The sequence below is a fragment of the Malurus melanocephalus genome, unplaced genomic scaffold (assembly GCF_030028575.1).
Source record: "Malurus melanocephalus ecotype Western Australia unplaced genomic scaffold, MMel_1.1 scaffold_182, whole genome shotgun sequence".
Lineage (NCBI taxonomy): Eukaryota > Metazoa > Chordata > Aves > Passeriformes > Maluridae > Malurus > Malurus melanocephalus.
In genome coordinates this window covers 927,078-945,360 of record NW_026623414.1, presented here as the reverse complement: position 1 = coordinate 945,360, position 18,283 = coordinate 927,078, and the positions used below count along the sequence as shown (strand labels likewise).

The window sequence follows — 18,283 nt, the reverse complement described above, 5'->3', positions numbered from 1 at the left end:
TTCTTTTCAACTGTATTAATTCTGCGATTCTCTGAGGCGGCCAGGGCTAAGGCACTGAGGCGCTGAGGCACGGTGGCCCCCCCTGCATCAGCACACCGCCCGCGCCCTGCTCGGCTCCAACACACGCTCTGCATTCAGCAGCACCAAACAAGCCCGTTCGCCTCGGGCGGGGCGCGGGGTATCGGGGCAGCAGCGGAGAGAGGCGGCGGCGGCGAGAGGCGCCATTCCCACCCCTCACGGGCGGCGGCGCGGCCGCCATCTTGGTGCGGGCGGGGCGCGCGAAAGCCGCGCTGTGGCGTCACTTCCGGGCACGGAGCGCGGCCATCGCGGCGGGTCCGGCGGCTCCAGTCGGTTCGGGTTCCTTGCGGTCGCTCCCGTCTCGTCTCGTCTCCCCGCTGTGGTCTCCCCCCTGTCTCAGCGTTCCCGGGAAGCCGCTCTGCGCAAACAGGAATGGATTTCCCCTGCGGAGGATGCRAACGAGACACGGAAATCTCCCCCGCGCGGCCTGTGGCGGGCGTGGGCCCCRGCGCTGTGAATCCTTTCCTGAGCCTGCTGCACTCCATCTCCTCGGGCCTGTCGGACACCGAGCTCTCCGCCATGAAGTTCCTCTGCCGCGACAAAATCGGGAAGCGAAAGCTTGAGGCGGTGCAGAGCGGCCGGGAGCTCTTCACTATCCTGCTGGAGAAGCAGCAGGTTGCGAGCGACAACCTGGAGTTCCTGAGAACGCTCCTGCAGCACATCGAGAGGAACGATTTGGTGTCACAGCTGGTGAAATTCGAAGAGGAAGACCCTCGTGTTCCCGATGATCAGCCAGATGTGCATGAAAAACGTGAGTGAATTATTATATATATGTTTAATTATGTCTAATTATAKCCCCCATATATATCCCTCTGCAGCCATCCCAGTAAATTTGTACGCAAATGGCTCGCCGGGGTTAAAATTTCTTCCCTCTTTTGATCTTTTTATCTTTTGGGATTCCAAGTCTTATCTTGTGGCTTCTTTGGAAGTCTCAGTATGTGCAGTGCAACAAGAATGATGGCGTTTCGCTGAAACGAAACTAAAAAAGCAACAGCTTTTAAAACGTTTTCTTACATTTCTTAGTAAATCTGTGGCTAACTTGATCTGCTTCTGCTGTTTCAGGTCGCCTGAAGGTAGCCAGGGCTGTCATATGTGACAATGTTGGGAGAGAGTGGAAGAAGGTGATGCGAGAGCTTGGAATGCCAGAAGTGAAACTGGACAGGATACAGGCAGCCCATCGATTTGATCTGTATGAACAGCTCGTTCAGGCGCTTCGGGAGTGGCAGAGGTGGAAGGGGGAGGATGCAAAGGCGGCTGACTTAATAAAAGGCCTCCGGGGCTGCAACCTGAATTTGGTGGCAGACCTGGTTGAAAAGAGAATCTCGCAGCTGGACACTGAAACAGATGAAATTAGTACAGAAATATGAACAAAAAAARTCAAAGAGCCTTCTTCTCTCTGAACCAAAGTAATTATCACTGGTTGCTTATTATGCCATTAATTTATGTGCCTGAATAAGTTAATTTGTGCTCAGATGAAAATTGACATGAAATTGGATTCCTTTCAGGGAACACTTTGTAGTTTGATGCTGCTTTCAAGACATTTTAACTTCTAAAAGACCTGAACTCCGTTTTGTAGAAATCCTCACACTTTCGTTCTGCCACCCACCTGGAAAGATTTGCTTTGCTGCAGGCACTTTCCAGAGACATCTCCTCTGGAAACACATCCGTGGGACACTTTTGAGGCAAATGGAATTTAAAATTTCATGGGGAGGTTGGAATTTTTTTTTTTGGTGGCCTTTTATAAATGACATGTGAAAGGGAGAAGGAATAAACCTCTCAGCTGGGTGCTGGCTTTTCTTTTGGAGRAGTGTAAGAGAATATCTTATATAATTTGTCAAATATATTTGCTCTCCATGAAAAGACATCTGTTACTTCAGACCTCAAGACGGCAGTGCAAGAGGAACATGAAATATTGTGGCTCTTTCTTGGCAAAAATATGTGCCTGGGTTTGAAAACAAATGTCTGCACCAAGTGCCTTCAGCATTTTGAGGGAAGTGTACTCCTGAAACTACCCAAGAGACTGTGTGCCTTACAGATGTTTAYAGCAGCCTCTTTCCAAAGCTGTGAATACTTTGGGGTTACTTGCTGGGAGTCCTTCCATGCCTTCTTGTCACAGAGGTTGCTGTGTGTGCTGGAAGGTGTAAGCCACTCACAGAGSACACAGGATTTGTGAACAAGACCAGATTCAGCTCTCAGCTTTCATCTGGAACAAACTTCAGTCAGTGGCCTTCACACCTGAGCTGAGGCTGGAGAAACTGCACGACCCAGGGCATGCAGGGCTGTAGAGGCCTCTTGGGGGAGAATCCTCTGAAATCATTGTTTCTTGAATAGTTGTAGGACTGTGTGTTCTGCAGACATCCTCCCAAGTGCCTGACTGTGTACTGGAAGAGGCTTTATTGCTGCTGCACTAGTGGGGCTTTCAGCTCCTCCCGAGTTGTTTTTGTGTGGTGCCATTGCTGTGAAGGCCGGGTGTCAGCACRTAACCTGTCATGGCTCTGCAGAAACGTTGTGACAGTGACAGTTTTCAATGTTTGTTGCACTTGGTGCCTCTCACTCAAACAGTGACACAGGAACACTTAATTGTAGCTAGTGGAAACTGCTCTAAATTCAGACATGAAGAAAAATCATTTAATTCAGGGGGTTTTTCCTTCCATAATTCCTCTCTGCATTCCTAGAAGTGCTCAGGACAGGCTGGATGGGAATGGAGCAACCTGGTCGTGGGAAGGTGTCCCTGGTTGGAACTGGATGATCTTTGAGATCCCTTCCCACCCAAACCATTCCAGGGTTGTGTGATGATTCTCAGTGTCTTTCCAGTTGTGGTATATTAAGTATCAGTGAGTGTATCCAAGCAAAAGGTAACCCAGGAGTTGCCACCTCTCTGCTTTTTGGGCAGGCAGAGATCTCCAAGTTCTTATTCCCTTTACTTGTATCAATTTCAATACCAGACTCCCAGCAGGGCTCCAGCTGAAGGACCAGCTCAGTTTTGGAGGTTTTTATTTAATGGACACTAGTAGTATCCATTTTGCAGCATCTAAAGAAAAGGATTGCTCCAGGASTTTTTCCTTCCTGTCCTGAGCAATCCCTGGGGGCACAGCAGAGAGGTGGAGTGAGCAGGATATGAGTGCTCAAACAGCTCTGAAACAGCTCCAAGTTCAATCTCTGCTAAAGTGCTTATCCACTTTTAAAAAATCTTCTCATTAAGAGGAGATTTCTGTGAAATATGAAGAGTGTACTGCTTACTGCATATAACCAGGATATTTTAGGAATCAGTTGGAATAAGCTGTTAGTTGTAGCCAAGCACTCATCAGCTGCAAGAAATACTCTGCTTCAGAAGATAAAAACCTTCAGAAGATAAAAACCTCTTTCTTTAAGGATTTTTACAGCCTTTTACTGCACCTGAAAGCAGTGACCGAGGCTGCATCAATCTGTGCAGTAGCTCAGGGCCAATTAAGACTGCTTTTACAAGAGATTAAAATGTTTTTCATATGAGAGCAAAATCAACTGCAACGAAGGGAACAAAAACTTTTTATTGGGAGGAGGGCTAAAGGAAAAGAGTGCAATTTGTAAGGGAGTGTTTTCTGATCCAGTTGACAATCTTTTATTTTCAAATTAAATACCTTGAGCTCAATATACACATTTTTATAACTTGAACTTGGGTTTTATATTGTATAATTTTATGTACGTTTCATTAAAAATAATTTCTTRAAAACCAAAATAAATGGGACTGTTTTGTTTGTTTGTGTGATGGGATTGCTGTCTGCATAGAGATCTCTGACTGGGAGAAGATGGATGTTAAGGACACTCTGAAAGGAAGGAGTGTTGGTGAAYAGGCATTGTGCTATCAGTGCCCTTCTTGGGACATTAAAGGCAAGCAGCAAAGTGTTTTGTCATTGAGTTGCTCAGAAGTGCTAAAGAGGCTCCAGTTTTCCAGCAGCAGCAGCATATCAATGCTGTCACTCAGGGAGGTGTAAGGGGAAAAAAGATTCTCTGTCAGCCCTCAGGAGCCTAAAATTGAGTCCCAGTGTGCTTGGGAAGCTGCCTGTGGGTAGGTTTCCTTTTTTCCTCTGCTAATCCTGCTGTAGTAAGGATGTTTTATTTGKTTTATAGTTAATTAAAAGCACAGCTTCTAGTTCAGTCAAAGCTTGGCCAGGCTTTTAGAGGATGTGCTYAGAATTAGATTGACAGAAGCTTGGGTGCTCTGTGGAGTGTCAGCCTGCACTTACAGCTGTGAATGAGTAAGACAAATAACTTAATTACCCATTTTATCAAATCCTTTAGGATGCTCTGCAAGAGTATCTGCCTGTGAGGAATTGCTCAAACCTTTCCCTTTTGGTCTCCTGAGAGTCATCTTTCCTCAGAGCTTTGAGAAAACAGCACATCAAAACACATGGAGAGTTAAAAGTGCCATCTCAGGAGAATTCTCATCTTGGAGGATTGTTTTTCCATGTCTCTTCTCAGTCCCTTTCAGCACTTGCTTGCCATTTCCTGTGTTTTCCAAAGATATCAATTACAATCACATATTGAGGTGGGGTTTTTTTAATTGCATTATTTTCATCACTGAGTTAAAAGAAGTTTTCCAGATCATTAATTAAAAATCCTCTTACACAAATTGGTTGTTGTGAACATTTCAAATGCAATGCTTTGGTTTCCTTTTCTCCATTCTCCACACGTAGGCAGCTGCATTTCCTCCAGCCTTTGTTTCATTCCTAAAATAATTGTCTCCTTTCTGAAATCTAATTGCTTCATTTAATTGTCTAATGCAGAAAACTCAGTAACACAGACTGTGTCTYCAAGCTCTCTCTGGTACTCAGCATGTTCTTAATTCAGGTTTTTTGGCTGAGTATTTTCAATTCAGATTTATTTCTAATTACTGCCTTGTGCCCTTCTCCTTGTTCCCTGCGTGAATCACGTATGTCGTTAAAATGTGTTCCAGCACAAATATTTTTCTAGRTTGTTTTCCCTCTYTGATTTATTGATTTCTCTGCCAGCRTTTTGGTGCACTGRTGGAATTTTGAGAAATTAGTTCACCGTTTCAACCATAAAAATAGGAACTGTGGGGGTGAGCTGAGGCATAGGGGAAGCAGTTGTGAGTAGAGGTTCAGGAACGTTGGGAGAATCTGTGTTTCAATAAAAAAATGTCACAGCTGAGGATTGCTTCATTCAAAGAGGGTGTGTTGCAACATGTCCTGGGAACTGTAGGCTTGGGGAGAAGGAAGCAGAGCTTTACTCAGCTGCCGRGAAAGGCAGAGTCATGCAGGTTTCTGTGTGGGAATCTGCATGGAATCGACTCGGAGGCACTCTTAATCATGAATAGTCCCATCCACAGAGCCATTCCTGCTCCTGCCTCATTCCTGAGAGCATTACACATGCCTTGCTTAAAGCAGGCTGAAGTGAAAACAACAGGCTCGTTCTTGTGCAACATGATGTAATAGACACTATTAAAATACATGAAGTTTGCCATCCTGATGGAGTTGGAATTGGGGAATTTCTGTGATTTAATCCATCTTGGAAGCTGAAAGCCTTTCCATTGGTTTCCGGGTGCTCTGTGTGTACAGTCCCAGCGTGGATGGCAGCTTGGCTTTCCTCTCCTTCCGTTTGGTGTGCTGTGTTTGGGGCAGGTTCACAGCAYTCCAGGCAGCTCTTGTAGCCAAGTGAAAGGGTTTGGGTGAGTTCTCTAGTGTACAAAAAATAACAACTCTAAGAGAGGCTTTGAGACTTCCACTACACTGTAATAAAAAAGTGCGTTTGCTAAAGAAGGCACCTTAACGTCAGCCTTGTATCTCTGCCGAATGCTTCAGAAACTTGTCAAACTGGTATTTTTTATTTACTACGTAGTGTTCAAGCCTTCAGAGCAGCCTCTGATGCTGTGTGAAGTAACACAGACAGAAAACTGGACCATTGTCACGGGAGATATAAAAAACACCCAGCTGGGATTTTCTGTGGGAGGTGTTTTATTTACAGGTGAGCCTGGCTTTAGGAAACTTCTACTGAAAGCAATCATCTTGCCATTTTAAATGCTTACAATTTTTACAATGTTTTCCATTTCTTAACTCTGCTATTCCTGTTCATCCCAGCAGGAGTACAAAATTTAAAAAATTATTTGCAGAATTTAATCTGAACAGTCCTGATTGTGGTCTATTTTTTAAAGGGTTGTAGTAGATATTCTGCAAGTGTACACATCACCTGTGGCAGAAGTTTGTCCAAAGGTATGTATAAAAATTAAATTTCTATTTTTATATTTCTATATAAAAGTTGGTGATTTTTGTATGCAAACCTGGTACTAGATTTTATAGACAGTGAGCMTATAAAGTGCAAGAAAGGTTTGACCTAAAAATGAAACTCTAAAGCTGTTCTTGCCATTAATGTCTGTATGTGAACAAYTGAGCTAAATCTTATCTTTGTTTCYCTCCCAGTCATCTCCTGAGAGGTGCTTTCTGTCATTCCCAGGCACATTGCCAAATTTGGAACAAAAATTGCCAAGAAAATGTGAATTAAAAGAGTGCAGCACTGGCAGGTCTGTGTCTCACATCCCACATTGTTTAATTTATGTTCTGCTCAGTGTAAGCAGAATTTATTCACAGCTTCTTGGCTGTGAAGTCCCTAACGTGGGAAAGCTGGGATAGCCTGAATTCCCCCCAAAGCCWGGGTTGCCATGGCAGCCAGAGTGCACGGCAGTCCACGGGCATGAGGCTGCAGCCGCTGCCTCTGGCTATTCCAGGATAATGCTGGGAAGCTCTTAAAACAGTGGCATTGCTGCAGTCTCAGTCTGTGACCAGGGCAGGAATGGACACTGAACTTCTTGATGAATTCCCTCACTTCCACATCTCCGTGGAACAAGCCGTGTGAGAGAGCAGGGCTRAATAGTAAGATATGCAGGTTTGTTTTTTTTTTTTTTCTCTGAGCACCAGTTTGGTGCTTCCATTTCTGCTTGCAGCTGGAATGGTGGATCTCAAGCTTGTGCATGTAGCTGCATGCTTGTGCATGAAGCAGCTAATATATATGCAAATGAWTTAAACTAATGAGAGCTAAAGCCAGCAAAGTGCACGTTTCTAGCTAACGGCTGCGTGCAGCTCTGTTACACACCACTTCAAAAAGTTATTTACCATGGACCTGCTCATACCATTTTCTGTAAACCATATTCTACTTTCTACAAAAAAAAAGAAAAAAAACACAAAAAAACATCCTCAATCTAAGGAACTCATGTCTGAATCTTTCAATCGAAATGTCAAATTCCAGCTAGCCTGTGAATTTTCAGGGCTATTAAATGTTGAACTGTGTCTTAGAGGACTATGTTCACTGCATGCAGTATTTTTTCCCCTTAATTCCTGGAATTTCATGGTTAAAGCACTCCAGCCCTGACTCACTTTGAACTTTTATTCACGTGACTCAATGGCCAAGTAAGAATTTAAACCCCTTATTTTCATGTTAGACCTGAGCAAGAGGCACCCCCACACCCTGGCCTTTTATTGTAAGAGTAATTCTGTGGATGGGGCACTTTCTTTGCATTCAGTAAACAAATAAAATGCTGGGGAAGGAAGGAAGGTATTTAGCCAAGGTTCCAAATAATCCTTGAGCTCCTCAGCATAGGGAASTGATGCCTGTGCTCCCTGCAGCCACTGGGGGTAACTACAAGCAGCTGGAGCATGGCAAAAGGCACCCTCATCATGATTTTCTCCCTAGGAGTATCTCCTCCTTTCACCTGATTTGCCTTTCAGTCAGAGAATGGAGGTGGGAATCCTCATCAGATAAACCCTCAGCTCTAGAAATTCCTGATTCTCAGCTATCATTTCCACTGGATAAATGCTGAGCAGCGTGAAAGGACCCAGGTCATTTTGCAGCTTGAAAGGCAAAGGTAGCTTTGAGTCCTGTGAATGAAGGATCACAGAGGTGTCTAGGCCATCACACAGCAACTTAACCAAATTTAATGTCAACCAACACCTTTGAAAATCCTGAGTTTGCTTTCACACATAGTGTTTGTGTAATTCCTGGGTTAGCATTTTCACTGGTCCATGGTTTACTCTTAGGTTTTACTCAAATTTAGGTTTAAGTGATTTTTTAAAAGGTGATTGCTTTAATAATAGGTGATTCAAATAGGCTTGAGTTGGGTCTTCTGCCAGAAGGGGCCTCACCAGCAAATCTGGTATCTGTGTCTTGTATCCGACTTGTGGGGAGCTCAATTTGTTTGGTGAGGGCTGAGAGGTTCCCACAGGCTAATTCAGAGGAATTAGAGAAAGAATTATAGAGAAATCAGATCCCAGTTTATTTTAKTTGAAYAGAACCTGAAGTGCYCCATAGGCTTGTCCCAYTTTCTCCCYTAAAAGGTTACTTTCATCCCTTATYTCCTTCCTGCAAAGGAAGCCCCTGCAAAGGAATCATCCYCCAGCTCATCATTAAATGCTGAATAAAACACACAGGCCTGAGGGAGGACAAACACTTGTTTTCTTGGTGGTTTGAAGAGGAATTTGACAATTCTTGAATCACCCCTGGTTATCCAGACAGCCCATTCCAGTGGTTTTTTGTGCATTCAAACAGGATATGACAACCTCAGCTAGGAAAAAATGGGCATGGATGGAGTTGCCACGGTACCTGTAAGCAGGTCAGGGAGTATCCTGTTTTTGAAACATTATCATGTCAGATGTCACAGCTTCCTGCTTTGGTTTTGGTTTTTTTTTTTTTTTTTTTTTTTTTTTTTTTTTTTTTGTTTCCATGCAAAGAGAAGGAATGGGGGAGCTGCTGGCCACGGAGAGCTGCCAGCTTCTCTCAGCCATGCATTTTGGTACTACAAAGGTGGCATTATTAACAGCAGACAAAAAAAACCCTCTAAATCATGCAACCAAAGTGAACCCTAGCAGCTGAAAACCCTTCCTTTGTGCACTTGGAAACCTTGCCATGACCTAACTGGTGTCTGTATACAGAGGCTTTTCTGCAGCATTTTGGCTGTAACTGAGACATGCTATCTCCATGAGCACTGAATATTGGGAGTCAGGAACCATCTCTATTGCTACTACTGGACATCCTCACTCTGAGAGGATAAAACAACCAATTGCTGGATTTTTACACAAGAAAAAAAAATTATCACTGGTTTGGCTGGCATAAAATTTGGCAATTCTGCTTACAGCAAAAAACTGGCACTGCAGAACTTTTTGTTTTRTCACTTACACCTGAATATTCCCTATTTTGCTGAATATCCATGGGCAGGTAAATGCTGAATATTCATACAAGGCACCTCACTGTGTTGTACATAGCTTAAAGATACATTAAAATCAAACTGGTGCTGTGTTGTTTCGGTGAAAGGAAACTGCACATTTAATTACAAGAGAGAAGGAAAGTATTGGGCATGAAAATTACATGCCTCCCAAATGCTGATATGCCTCTGTGTGTGTACATCCACATATCTGTGTGTGTATAGTGTGTGTATCCATCTGCACACACACACACCCTACAGTAGTTTGATATTATCTGGAAAACAAGATTTTCCTGACAGGGCTATTTCTCAATACTGCTTCTCAAACTTCTGTCCCTTACATGCTCAGTACTGCTTCAGTAAGGAAATACATATCCCTATGGCAATCTCCAAGAGCAGCCTAACTTTATTAGAAACAAAGGTGGTGTTTCTGGGCCAACTCATTAATAAGAACAAATTCAGAGCCAGCTGCTGCATCTCCAGCATCAGCCAGAGCAGGAGTGGCTTTGAGCTCTTGTTTTATTCTCATAGGTTTAAATGCAAGAACTGGCTTAATTTCTAGAGTGCACTAGAGCACTTTGTGTGATTTTCTGCATTTTCCTTCAGTCTAATATTTTGGGTCAATAACCAAAATACAAAATACCCAAAAACCTCTCAGTGCTGAAATAAAACTTCTGTTCTCTTCCCTCTTYCTTCTGCTTTTGCAGGCAGCAGCTGGAGACACCTACTAGTACAAATTTGGAAATTATACCTGGCTAAAGTGAATGGAAKAGTCCTTCTCTCACTCTGGTTGTGCTTTTCCAGTGCCCTAAATGATTCCAGCAAAAGGCCCTGCCACTTCAGCCTTTGGCTTCACAGGTAAAAGGTACAAAGAGCAAGTTTGTGCCAGGTTCCTCGATGGCTTTTGTGGCAAGGGCAACATTTCACCAGACTTAAACTGCCAGATTAGCCTCACCTTGGCTAGACTTAGCATATGAAGAAATGTTAATGATCCCTGGAAATTTTAGGCATTGTTATTTAAAGTAGTTTGAGAGACAAGGGAAGGTATAAGTTTGTTTGCATTTGGGGGAGGACCTGACCTCTGTTTGGAGTACTGGATGATTGATTGTAATGTGAAAGGATAAGGTGAGGAGTGTTCCTGTAGCTCTTTGTGCAAAAGCTTTGGTGTGTTGTGGGAGCTTAACTTGCAGGCCYGAGCTAGAACCTGCTCCTGAGTCAATATTTCTGTTGACTCTTTTAAATGTGGATTACAATGCAAACAGATGGTGTGGTCAGAGCATCTTTAATATGAACTGTGATCAGGAGAACAGGGAATTTATCTCTGAAATAAATCATTTCCCCTGCTTGTTATGGCACAAATGAACGATATCAATCTGCTGTTTTCTTCCATTATGAGTTATTCCCTTTTATATCTTACATGTGTTATCCTGACTTCATTTAAGGATTATCATCAGACAATGACAAGGTTTGTTCAGCTGTTGTCCACCTTCCTAGAAAYAATGATTCCTACCCAAGAGCAGGGAGAGGACAACTTTCATACCTTTTCTCTGGTTTTTTGGGTTTTTTCCCAAGTTACTGCCATGTCATCTTACCTTCAACAGCCAGATAGTAAATGACWTTTTATTTAGTAACAGCTCACCTTAATTAATTGTAATTTGACAAAAGCTGTGTAAATACCTCTGTGCAAAGGAACAAGGCATTCAGGCAAACAGAGAAAGGGAAAGAGAACACTTGGGTGACTAAGTGTTATCTGGCACAAGGCAGGGACAAATCTTTTGTTGGTAGCCGAGTCAAAAGAGTGCACATGGAGACCTCAGTGGCAGCTGAGGACACACTGGATGAAACCTCAGGTGCAGATAAAGACATTCCTGCAAGATKCCTGAACTCGGAGTGACCCACAGGGACAGGTTAAGCAGCACAAGAGTCACATACAAAGTCTGACTCCAGCTGGAGGAGGCAATATGGACTGACCATAAGTTTTCCAGAGATTTCTGTGTGGAGGGAAGGTAAGTTGGGYCAGATTAGTAACAGACACTCTGCCAGCCAAAAAGAGATGCAAGGCTTCATCGTGCTTTTATTCATTATTATWAAAAAAAGATGGTTCCATAAGGATTTAAGCATCCTTAACACATTAATCTCAAAAGCAGGATATTGTAGCAGCACTGAAATTAYAATTTCAGGCAGAAATCCTAAAATTGCCTTACTTTAGGCCACTGTGAATCCAGCAGTAGGAGCAAGGCAGGCATGCTCCTGATGAACTTAGAGAGGATCCTGCCTTCTCCATGAGGATGTTCTCTGCACTGCATGTCTCACCTGGGTCATGTGTTCTGTGCTCTGGGTTTATGGATTTGCAGGGAATTTTGCTTAAAGTTATGGTGTTTTCTTCAAAAGCTAAGGATGAGACMGTTCACATAGCACAGGGAAACAGTGATGAGTCAGGACAGGCCAATATGGAAGCAAGCGGGGAAGGAATTTACTTAAAAAGAAGCCCCACTTATTTTATTTCCATTATTTTTCCTGATATTTATTTCAAATTGACTTGAGCATTGTTCCCAAAGGTCTTGGTTTTTTTTTTTCCCTCTGGCAAATGTAGAGCTGCTTTTTCTGAAGTATTGTCTGTTTTCCCTGAAGGTTTTCTTCTGCCTCTGATTGCTTTTAAATGTCACTCTGCTGCCTAAGGCTGCTGGTAGGTGGTCTGAGCTGAATGGTTACCATTAGATGCCTCATACCTATACCCATTTTCCATGTCTGATCCTGACCTGGTGACCTTCTTCTCCAAATGCCAAAGGTGAGATTTAGTCTGAAATGACTTGGTTGCCTAGTCAGCACAGGAAATAATATTGGGAATTGAACTTTGACAGCAGTACACTATACCTATCGGCAGAGAATTTCATCTGAGCCTTAGGTTCACTTGTAAACTGCAGATTTTTTGCCAAACACACTGTTGCCATTGCAAGTGTCCATAGTTTTTGTAATTTTTACCTGTTGCAGTTTGCCTTGTGACTTCATTTCAAGGCTGTGTTGGTTTTTAGTTACCACCTCATTTTAGCAAATCAGTATTTTTAGTAAATACTGTGAAGACAGTGGATAGTTCTAAAATGATGAAAATTAACATTTTCCCTCATACATAAACTGGTGATTCACTGTGTTATTTACATTTTCATTTGCTGATAAACTGAAGCTGGCTGCACAGAGAAATCCTTTAGCCTTGTCACACATGTGTGATTTGGGACTAATACCTGCCCAACATTATTATCTTCACACACGCAGGTTAATGCTTCAGTTCAGTGTGCATCTGAATGATGAAGGCAGGGACTGCTGCAAACAATTTCATGCARGCAATGTGCATGTAATGAAAGGTATGTTAACACTTGAAATCCAGTCAGTTGAGGATTAAAAATAGGCTTAAGTGCTATTTGGGATCTCTTTATTTTTAAAGGCTTTTATCTACTTTATGACWGTATGAAGGACTAATGATAGAGGATACTGAGTACATAGAAATCATGTTTCTCTTTGCTTAGTGCCTGCTCCAAGGCCACTTGAAACAGGAGGAGCCTTTGCATAGCAGACAAAGCGAAAAAAACCCTTATTTTTACCCTCAAATGTTGATTTACAGGAACAGAAGTGTTACTTCACATGCAAATCCTCTTTTTCTGTAGTTGGACTATTGGTAGAGTTTGTTAAATATATTATTAAAATAATGCAATCTTTTAATTTWTCTTTTAGCAGGTCTCAAAACATTCTAAAAGCCGAAGCCTCAATATTACAATGATCTAGGTAGTAATTGAATTGCAGCCCAGCTAAAATGACCAGGACAGACAAACTGTGGGCTGCTCAATTCATAGGGATGAAGCCACTGACAGCCCTGCTCATTTGGTGGACACTCATTCATTTTCCTTGCTTTCCTACAGCTCCAGGCTGTGCYGATCTCACACGTATCCAACATCATCTCACGCTGCTTTAGCCATCCYAGCACAGCTCCTGCAGCAAGAGTCCAGCTGCCCTCTGGAGTCCCTGGGAACAGACAGGCACCTTGAGCAGGTGATTCATGGACCACACCAAAGATCTGAATCACTCCTCCCATGGAATGGCTCTCTCGCTCCACTGATTACAGAGGCAGCCCCGGGTAAATGGGTTCATGCTGGAGGTGGTCAGCCTGGTGGAATGAATCCAAACCTGTTCCAGCTAGRCAGGAGCTGCATTATCCCAGCTGCTTCTGAATCCTTCGCTCCAGTTCCTTCTTCCAATATTATTCACTGCTCCATCACATGAATATGGCCTTTCCACAAAGTATTATCTTTTAAAAAATGTTTAACTAAATAATGTGCAACTCTACTGCCCTGAACTTACAACTGAACGCACTTTTAGGTCGATATATTTCATTACAGGCATAAACTATTTGAAGATGTGCTGAAATCAGTCTACACTAAGGGAATGTGCTACGTTTGCTTTAGATATTACGGGTGTATTTCATTTCAGATTGAAATAAATGATACTTGGTTTTAGAAATTCTTTCTAGCTCAAGGGGATTTCTGCTGCTGTAAATCCATACAAAAAAGACAACAGCTGCAGTAATTCTGAACTGCAAATTGCACAACTGAAGCTGAAACTAAGCTGAAAGCCTTTTCGAGTTCAGCAGGTTTGTACTTGAGTGAGAATATGTGGGTTTGGTTGCAAGAATAACAGTTAAATTTGAAGTTTATCGTCTTGACATAGGTATGATTTCCACTAAAATAAATTGTGTAAGTTCATCTGGTATTTCAAGAGTCTTCTCCATGTCTACAGTTGCTTTGTGGGGACTTTTCTTCCCACATCCAACTCAAAGAAACCCTTAATTTTCAGACCAGCCAATTCCCATTTGATTTACACTTGCCTGAATCCGGCATGGATCCACGGAGACCGATATAATATAAATAAAATGTCAATCCAAAGAATTGTGTCGAGGTTTGTAGAAGTCACGGCTCCCATCGCCCAAGGGCTGGCACATTTACTGGGGCACTTATCTTTATACAYGGGCATAACCATTAATTACCTCCATCCTCTTCTCCACAGGCCACCTTCCAGCCTCTCATTCCTTCTCCCTCAGGCAAAGTGTCTCCTCTGTCGAGCAACCTCTGGAGACGTTTGTTACGGTAACAGAATGGTCCAGGTCACGTCTATCTACTGACAAAAGGATAATCAGTGCTGCTGGCAAAAATCCTGTCCTTGCATCTATTCATTTCTGTATGAAATGCCTGAAATGTGTTCAAAATGCATTTTGCTGCTAAGTCATTAAGTCATCTGTAAAGGACAAGGAGTAAATAAGGTCCCRTCAGCTCGGCTCAGAAGGAAAAAAAAATGCGTAGGCGATCTTGGACTATTTTCAGCAGAGGTTTTGTGCTAGCGTGGGGTGGCTGTGAGGCTCACAAAGGAAATTTCAGCCCAAATGAAGCGTGAAGCGGAGAGACAGCGGAGCAGAGGCGAGCAGGGCAGCGCTTTGCTCGCTCACCGATGCCATGGAGCAGAGCAGGTGTTTGTCCTCAGCAGCCACAGCCCCGCACCTCACCCCGCAGCACAGGCTGGCAGGAAGAGCTGCCTGTTTTGCTGAGCTTGGATAAACATTAGGATCTAATTTATCATGTGACAGGAAAGGAAACCTTTTTTTCCCCCTCTCCTCCCTGTTTTTAACAGCCTTTGTTTGAATTTCAGYGTGTGAGTTTTGAGGTGCAAAGAGYGGAGAGAGATTTAACCTGGTCTCTGAATCGATTGCTTTGCTGTCAGATGATATATGGTGGCTCTTCCCAGGCACATCCACAAGTGTTACATCTCATTAAATGACACGGACAGGGAGCCAGACCTCTTGTTGAACTTACAAAAGAGACATCACACTCATTTAATTAAAAAGATCTGAGCTGCTTCATGTCGGATGGTATATCCCGGGTTACATGCCCAGGAGGAAATAAAAAGGAAACTSTTTTCCTTGTACTACAAATTAAAGAGGACTGAGAAATATTTTGGAATTTGCAGAGCTTGGGAGTTCTGACTTCATCATTCTGTGTGTATTATGTGCAGCACGGAGCGCAGTGCAAAGATCTGGTTATTCTGTTTTATCTCTGGAATTTCCAGTCCTGGCCCTGTGTTGATCTGATCTCAGCTTTTGTGGACTGCACATGGGAATAGCAAGGCTTCAAAGGCAGGCTTTTCAGATATTTTTGGGGCACCTCAGAAATTCTGCTGTATCCACGGTCTGGACTTTGTGTGGCATTCACAGAGCGTGGCGCCTAAGGAAGGTATTTGCAGTATGCCATGTGGGAGGCATTTTCCTTAGCTAGGATATTCTGGATTCAGGCTCCCTCCTGGACTAAGCCATCCTTTTGGGCATGAATAAACACCTAGCTCTTTACAGTGCCTCCTTTTCATATAGCAGACATTTATATGCTATGGGAACTCTGCTCCCACCTGAGGCTGAAACCCATTTCTCAAGAAAGTGCCTAACCACTGGCATATCCACCCTCCTCCGAAACCTGTGTACACAGTGATTTAAAGGTGACAGAGACAAAGGTGACAACTCCTTGAGGCTGAGGAGGGTCTGCAGCTAAAACCTCCTGCCTCTTAGATGGGAAATCCAACCATGGATGTGAGGAGCTGAGSAAGCTGGATGCAAATGTCTGTGCCTTGGTAACAAACTGGGTGAAGTGAAAAATAATATATGGAGTTCATTCATATATATTCTCAGTTCAGAATTTTGTGGTAGGTTCTTTGCTTTCATAATGAAGCAAGATTACCGCATGACACAAACCTTCATTTTTTGGTTTCAACCATTTAAGAACAAAACAAAACTTAGTTTCAAAAGAAAAACACACATTCCACGTCCTCCCAAGCTGAGAGAAAATGTAATTCCATGTTTTAAGATCTAYGTGAATACCAAAGTTCACTTATTAATTTATTCCACATGACCTGGCTCAGARATCAGTTAATTTGACAGGATTAATATTGCAGTGTCCAGTTGGAGAGAGATTATCAACTCTGTGCCCGTTACAGTGTTTAACCTTTAGCCCTTTCATCCACAAAGTCTCCATTTGACTCACATGTTAAACACRAATCAAATCAGGCCAAATCAATCTTTCTGGTCAAATTATTCATTTTTATTTTCTATGTATGATGAGTTGAAGTGAAATGGTGTTTGTTTACAAAGCCATAAATTTCACTTTACTTTTCAGCCTTATTTTGGTATAGCTTGAACAYATTATTTGGAAGATGCTACCCTGGCAGCTCTTTCCCCTGAAGTCTTCTTCATCTGCTGAAGATAATCTGGATCAAAGCTAACAAATAAAAGCATTTACCTATATACAGGTGTCGAGCAAAACCATGACAACAGGTTAATTCATAGCAATTAATTTTGGAATCTTTTTTCTGCTCTTCCTRTATTGAAAATTCAGGTCTCAGTTATTCAGATATTCAGCATTAAATCTGTGCTAACCAATATTTGGCAGAACTCGTGATTTGAGAGTGCCTCATCATATTTGGCTTTTCCCCTCAAAGTTCCAGCTCCTAGAGTCATGGGATTACATTAGAAACTTGAGGAGGAAAAAAAGGTAAYGTAGACCTCACAGCTGTAGAGGGAAAGCTTACAAAATGTGACCTGGATTTACACTGAAGGCTCAGATACCAAAGGGAAAGAGCACAATGAACTTGAAAGGAATTTCATGTGTGGGGAAAGGAAGACKGACTCATTAGTGATCCTTTCCATCCACTGCTAGGTGTTGGGATGTTGTGTTTACAAATTAATCCACATAATTCAGTCACAAATCTGCAGAACCTTCTGTGCAGGGACTGCCACTTTTTGGCATGACTCACCTCTGTCTGTGTAATTGGCCCTTGATGCCTTTCAGAGCTTTCCACTATAAAAGCAACAGTAAGGTTCAAAATGCAAATACTTTATTCATGGTGGTAACACAAATACAAAAGTTTTTCAAGGTTCACCTGCAAAATTCAACCTTCAACTCATGGGCACAAAGACTCCAGGAAGAGAGTAAAAGCTATAGAAACATGAGTAGAAAAATGTTTATATGCTGTTTTGGAAAAATAATAGTCGATGTAGCCAAACCCAGTCTCCTGTGGAGAGCAGGCTATGTCATGGGGTCGCCCCTCACTGGAGCTGTGCTGGGGACCCAGTGGCTCGGCTCCACACAATTATGGAATTGATCAGGTTGTGAAAGACTTCTGGAATCATGAAGCCCAACCCATAACCCAACACCACCTTGTCACCCAGACCATGGCACTGAGTGCCAAGTCCAGTCTTTGTTTAAAGCACCTTCAGGGACAGTGACCCCAGCACCTGCTGGGCAGCCCATCCTAATGTGTCATCGCCCCTTCTGTGAAGGAATTCTTTCTCATGTCCARCCCAAACATCCCTTGACGGCTCAAGACTATCTCCTCTTGTTCTGTCACTTTTTGTCTGACARAAGAGACCAACTTGGCCACAACCTCCTGTCAGGGAGTTGCAGAGAGTGATAATGYCCCCGGCTTTTGTCCAGGCTGAGCCATCCCCCCGCTCCCTCAGCCGCTCCAGGTGCTCCAGACCCTTCCTCAGCTCCATTCCCTTTCTGGAGACGCCGCAGAACCTCAGTGTCCTTCAGGACTGAGGAGCCCAGACCAAGGCACAGGCTGTGGGCTCGCCTGGGGGCTCGGAGCGGGCTGGGCCAGCCGGGAGCTGCGATCCCGCCCCGTGCCCGGCCGGACCGTGCTGCGACTGCGGGCCCACCGCAGCCCTGCCCTGTTCCCAGCCCTCAGCGAGCACGCCTCCCGCCCCAGGGCTCCGCCGCACCTTTCCCGTCCTTTCCTTCGGGGCGGGCACCGTGGGCGGCGGCGGTATCGCTGACAGGGGCAGGCAGCGCCGCGCCGGGTCTCGAACCCGCGGCCCCGGCATCGAGGAGCGCGGCAGGGGCGGCCGCACCGCCCCGCGCGGTGCATTGTGGGCGCCGCACTGATTTATGCGAGGCCGCGGAGCGCGCCGGGAGCGGCGGGAGGAGGCGGCGAGCG

The 18,283-nt window shown here is 43.8% G+C and overlaps 1 protein-coding gene and 2 long non-coding RNA genes across 5 annotated transcripts; 2 read left to right on the top strand and 1 right to left on the bottom strand.

Moving 5' to 3' along the window:
- The first annotated feature begins 289 nt into the window (after positions 1-289).
- On the top strand, positions 290-4,119 carry FADD (Fas associated via death domain). Its single transcript, XM_057373003.1, has 2 exons — positions 290-829; positions 1,141-4,119. Exons 1-2 carry the CDS (start codon positions 451-453, stop codon positions 1,443-1,445), a joined length of 684 nt encoding a protein of 227 aa, XP_057228986.1. The 5' UTR covers positions 290-450; the 3' UTR covers positions 1,446-4,119.
- A 2,105-nt stretch (positions 4,120-6,224) lies between these two features.
- Positions 6,225-14,373, top strand: LOC130577550 (uncharacterized). 3 transcript variants are annotated; one of them, XR_008965774.1, is made up of 6 exons: positions 6,225-6,284; positions 9,970-10,127; positions 11,894-12,050; positions 12,533-12,621; positions 13,174-13,303; positions 14,315-14,373. It is a non-coding gene; the product is annotated as an uncharacterized LOC130577550 (long non-coding RNA). The 3 variants fall into 3 exon arrangements; XR_008965773.1 differs by having other exon boundaries at positions 9,970-10,120; positions 12,533-13,303; XR_008965772.1 differs by having other exon boundaries at positions 12,533-13,303.
- Positions 13,215-17,175, bottom strand: LOC130577551 (uncharacterized). The gene is made up of 3 exons (XR_008965775.1): positions 17,099-17,175; positions 14,295-14,422; positions 13,215-13,276 (listed from the first exon to the last, which is right to left on the bottom strand). It is a non-coding gene; the product is annotated as an uncharacterized LOC130577551 (long non-coding RNA).
- Positions 17,176-18,283: the final 1,108 nt, after the last annotated feature.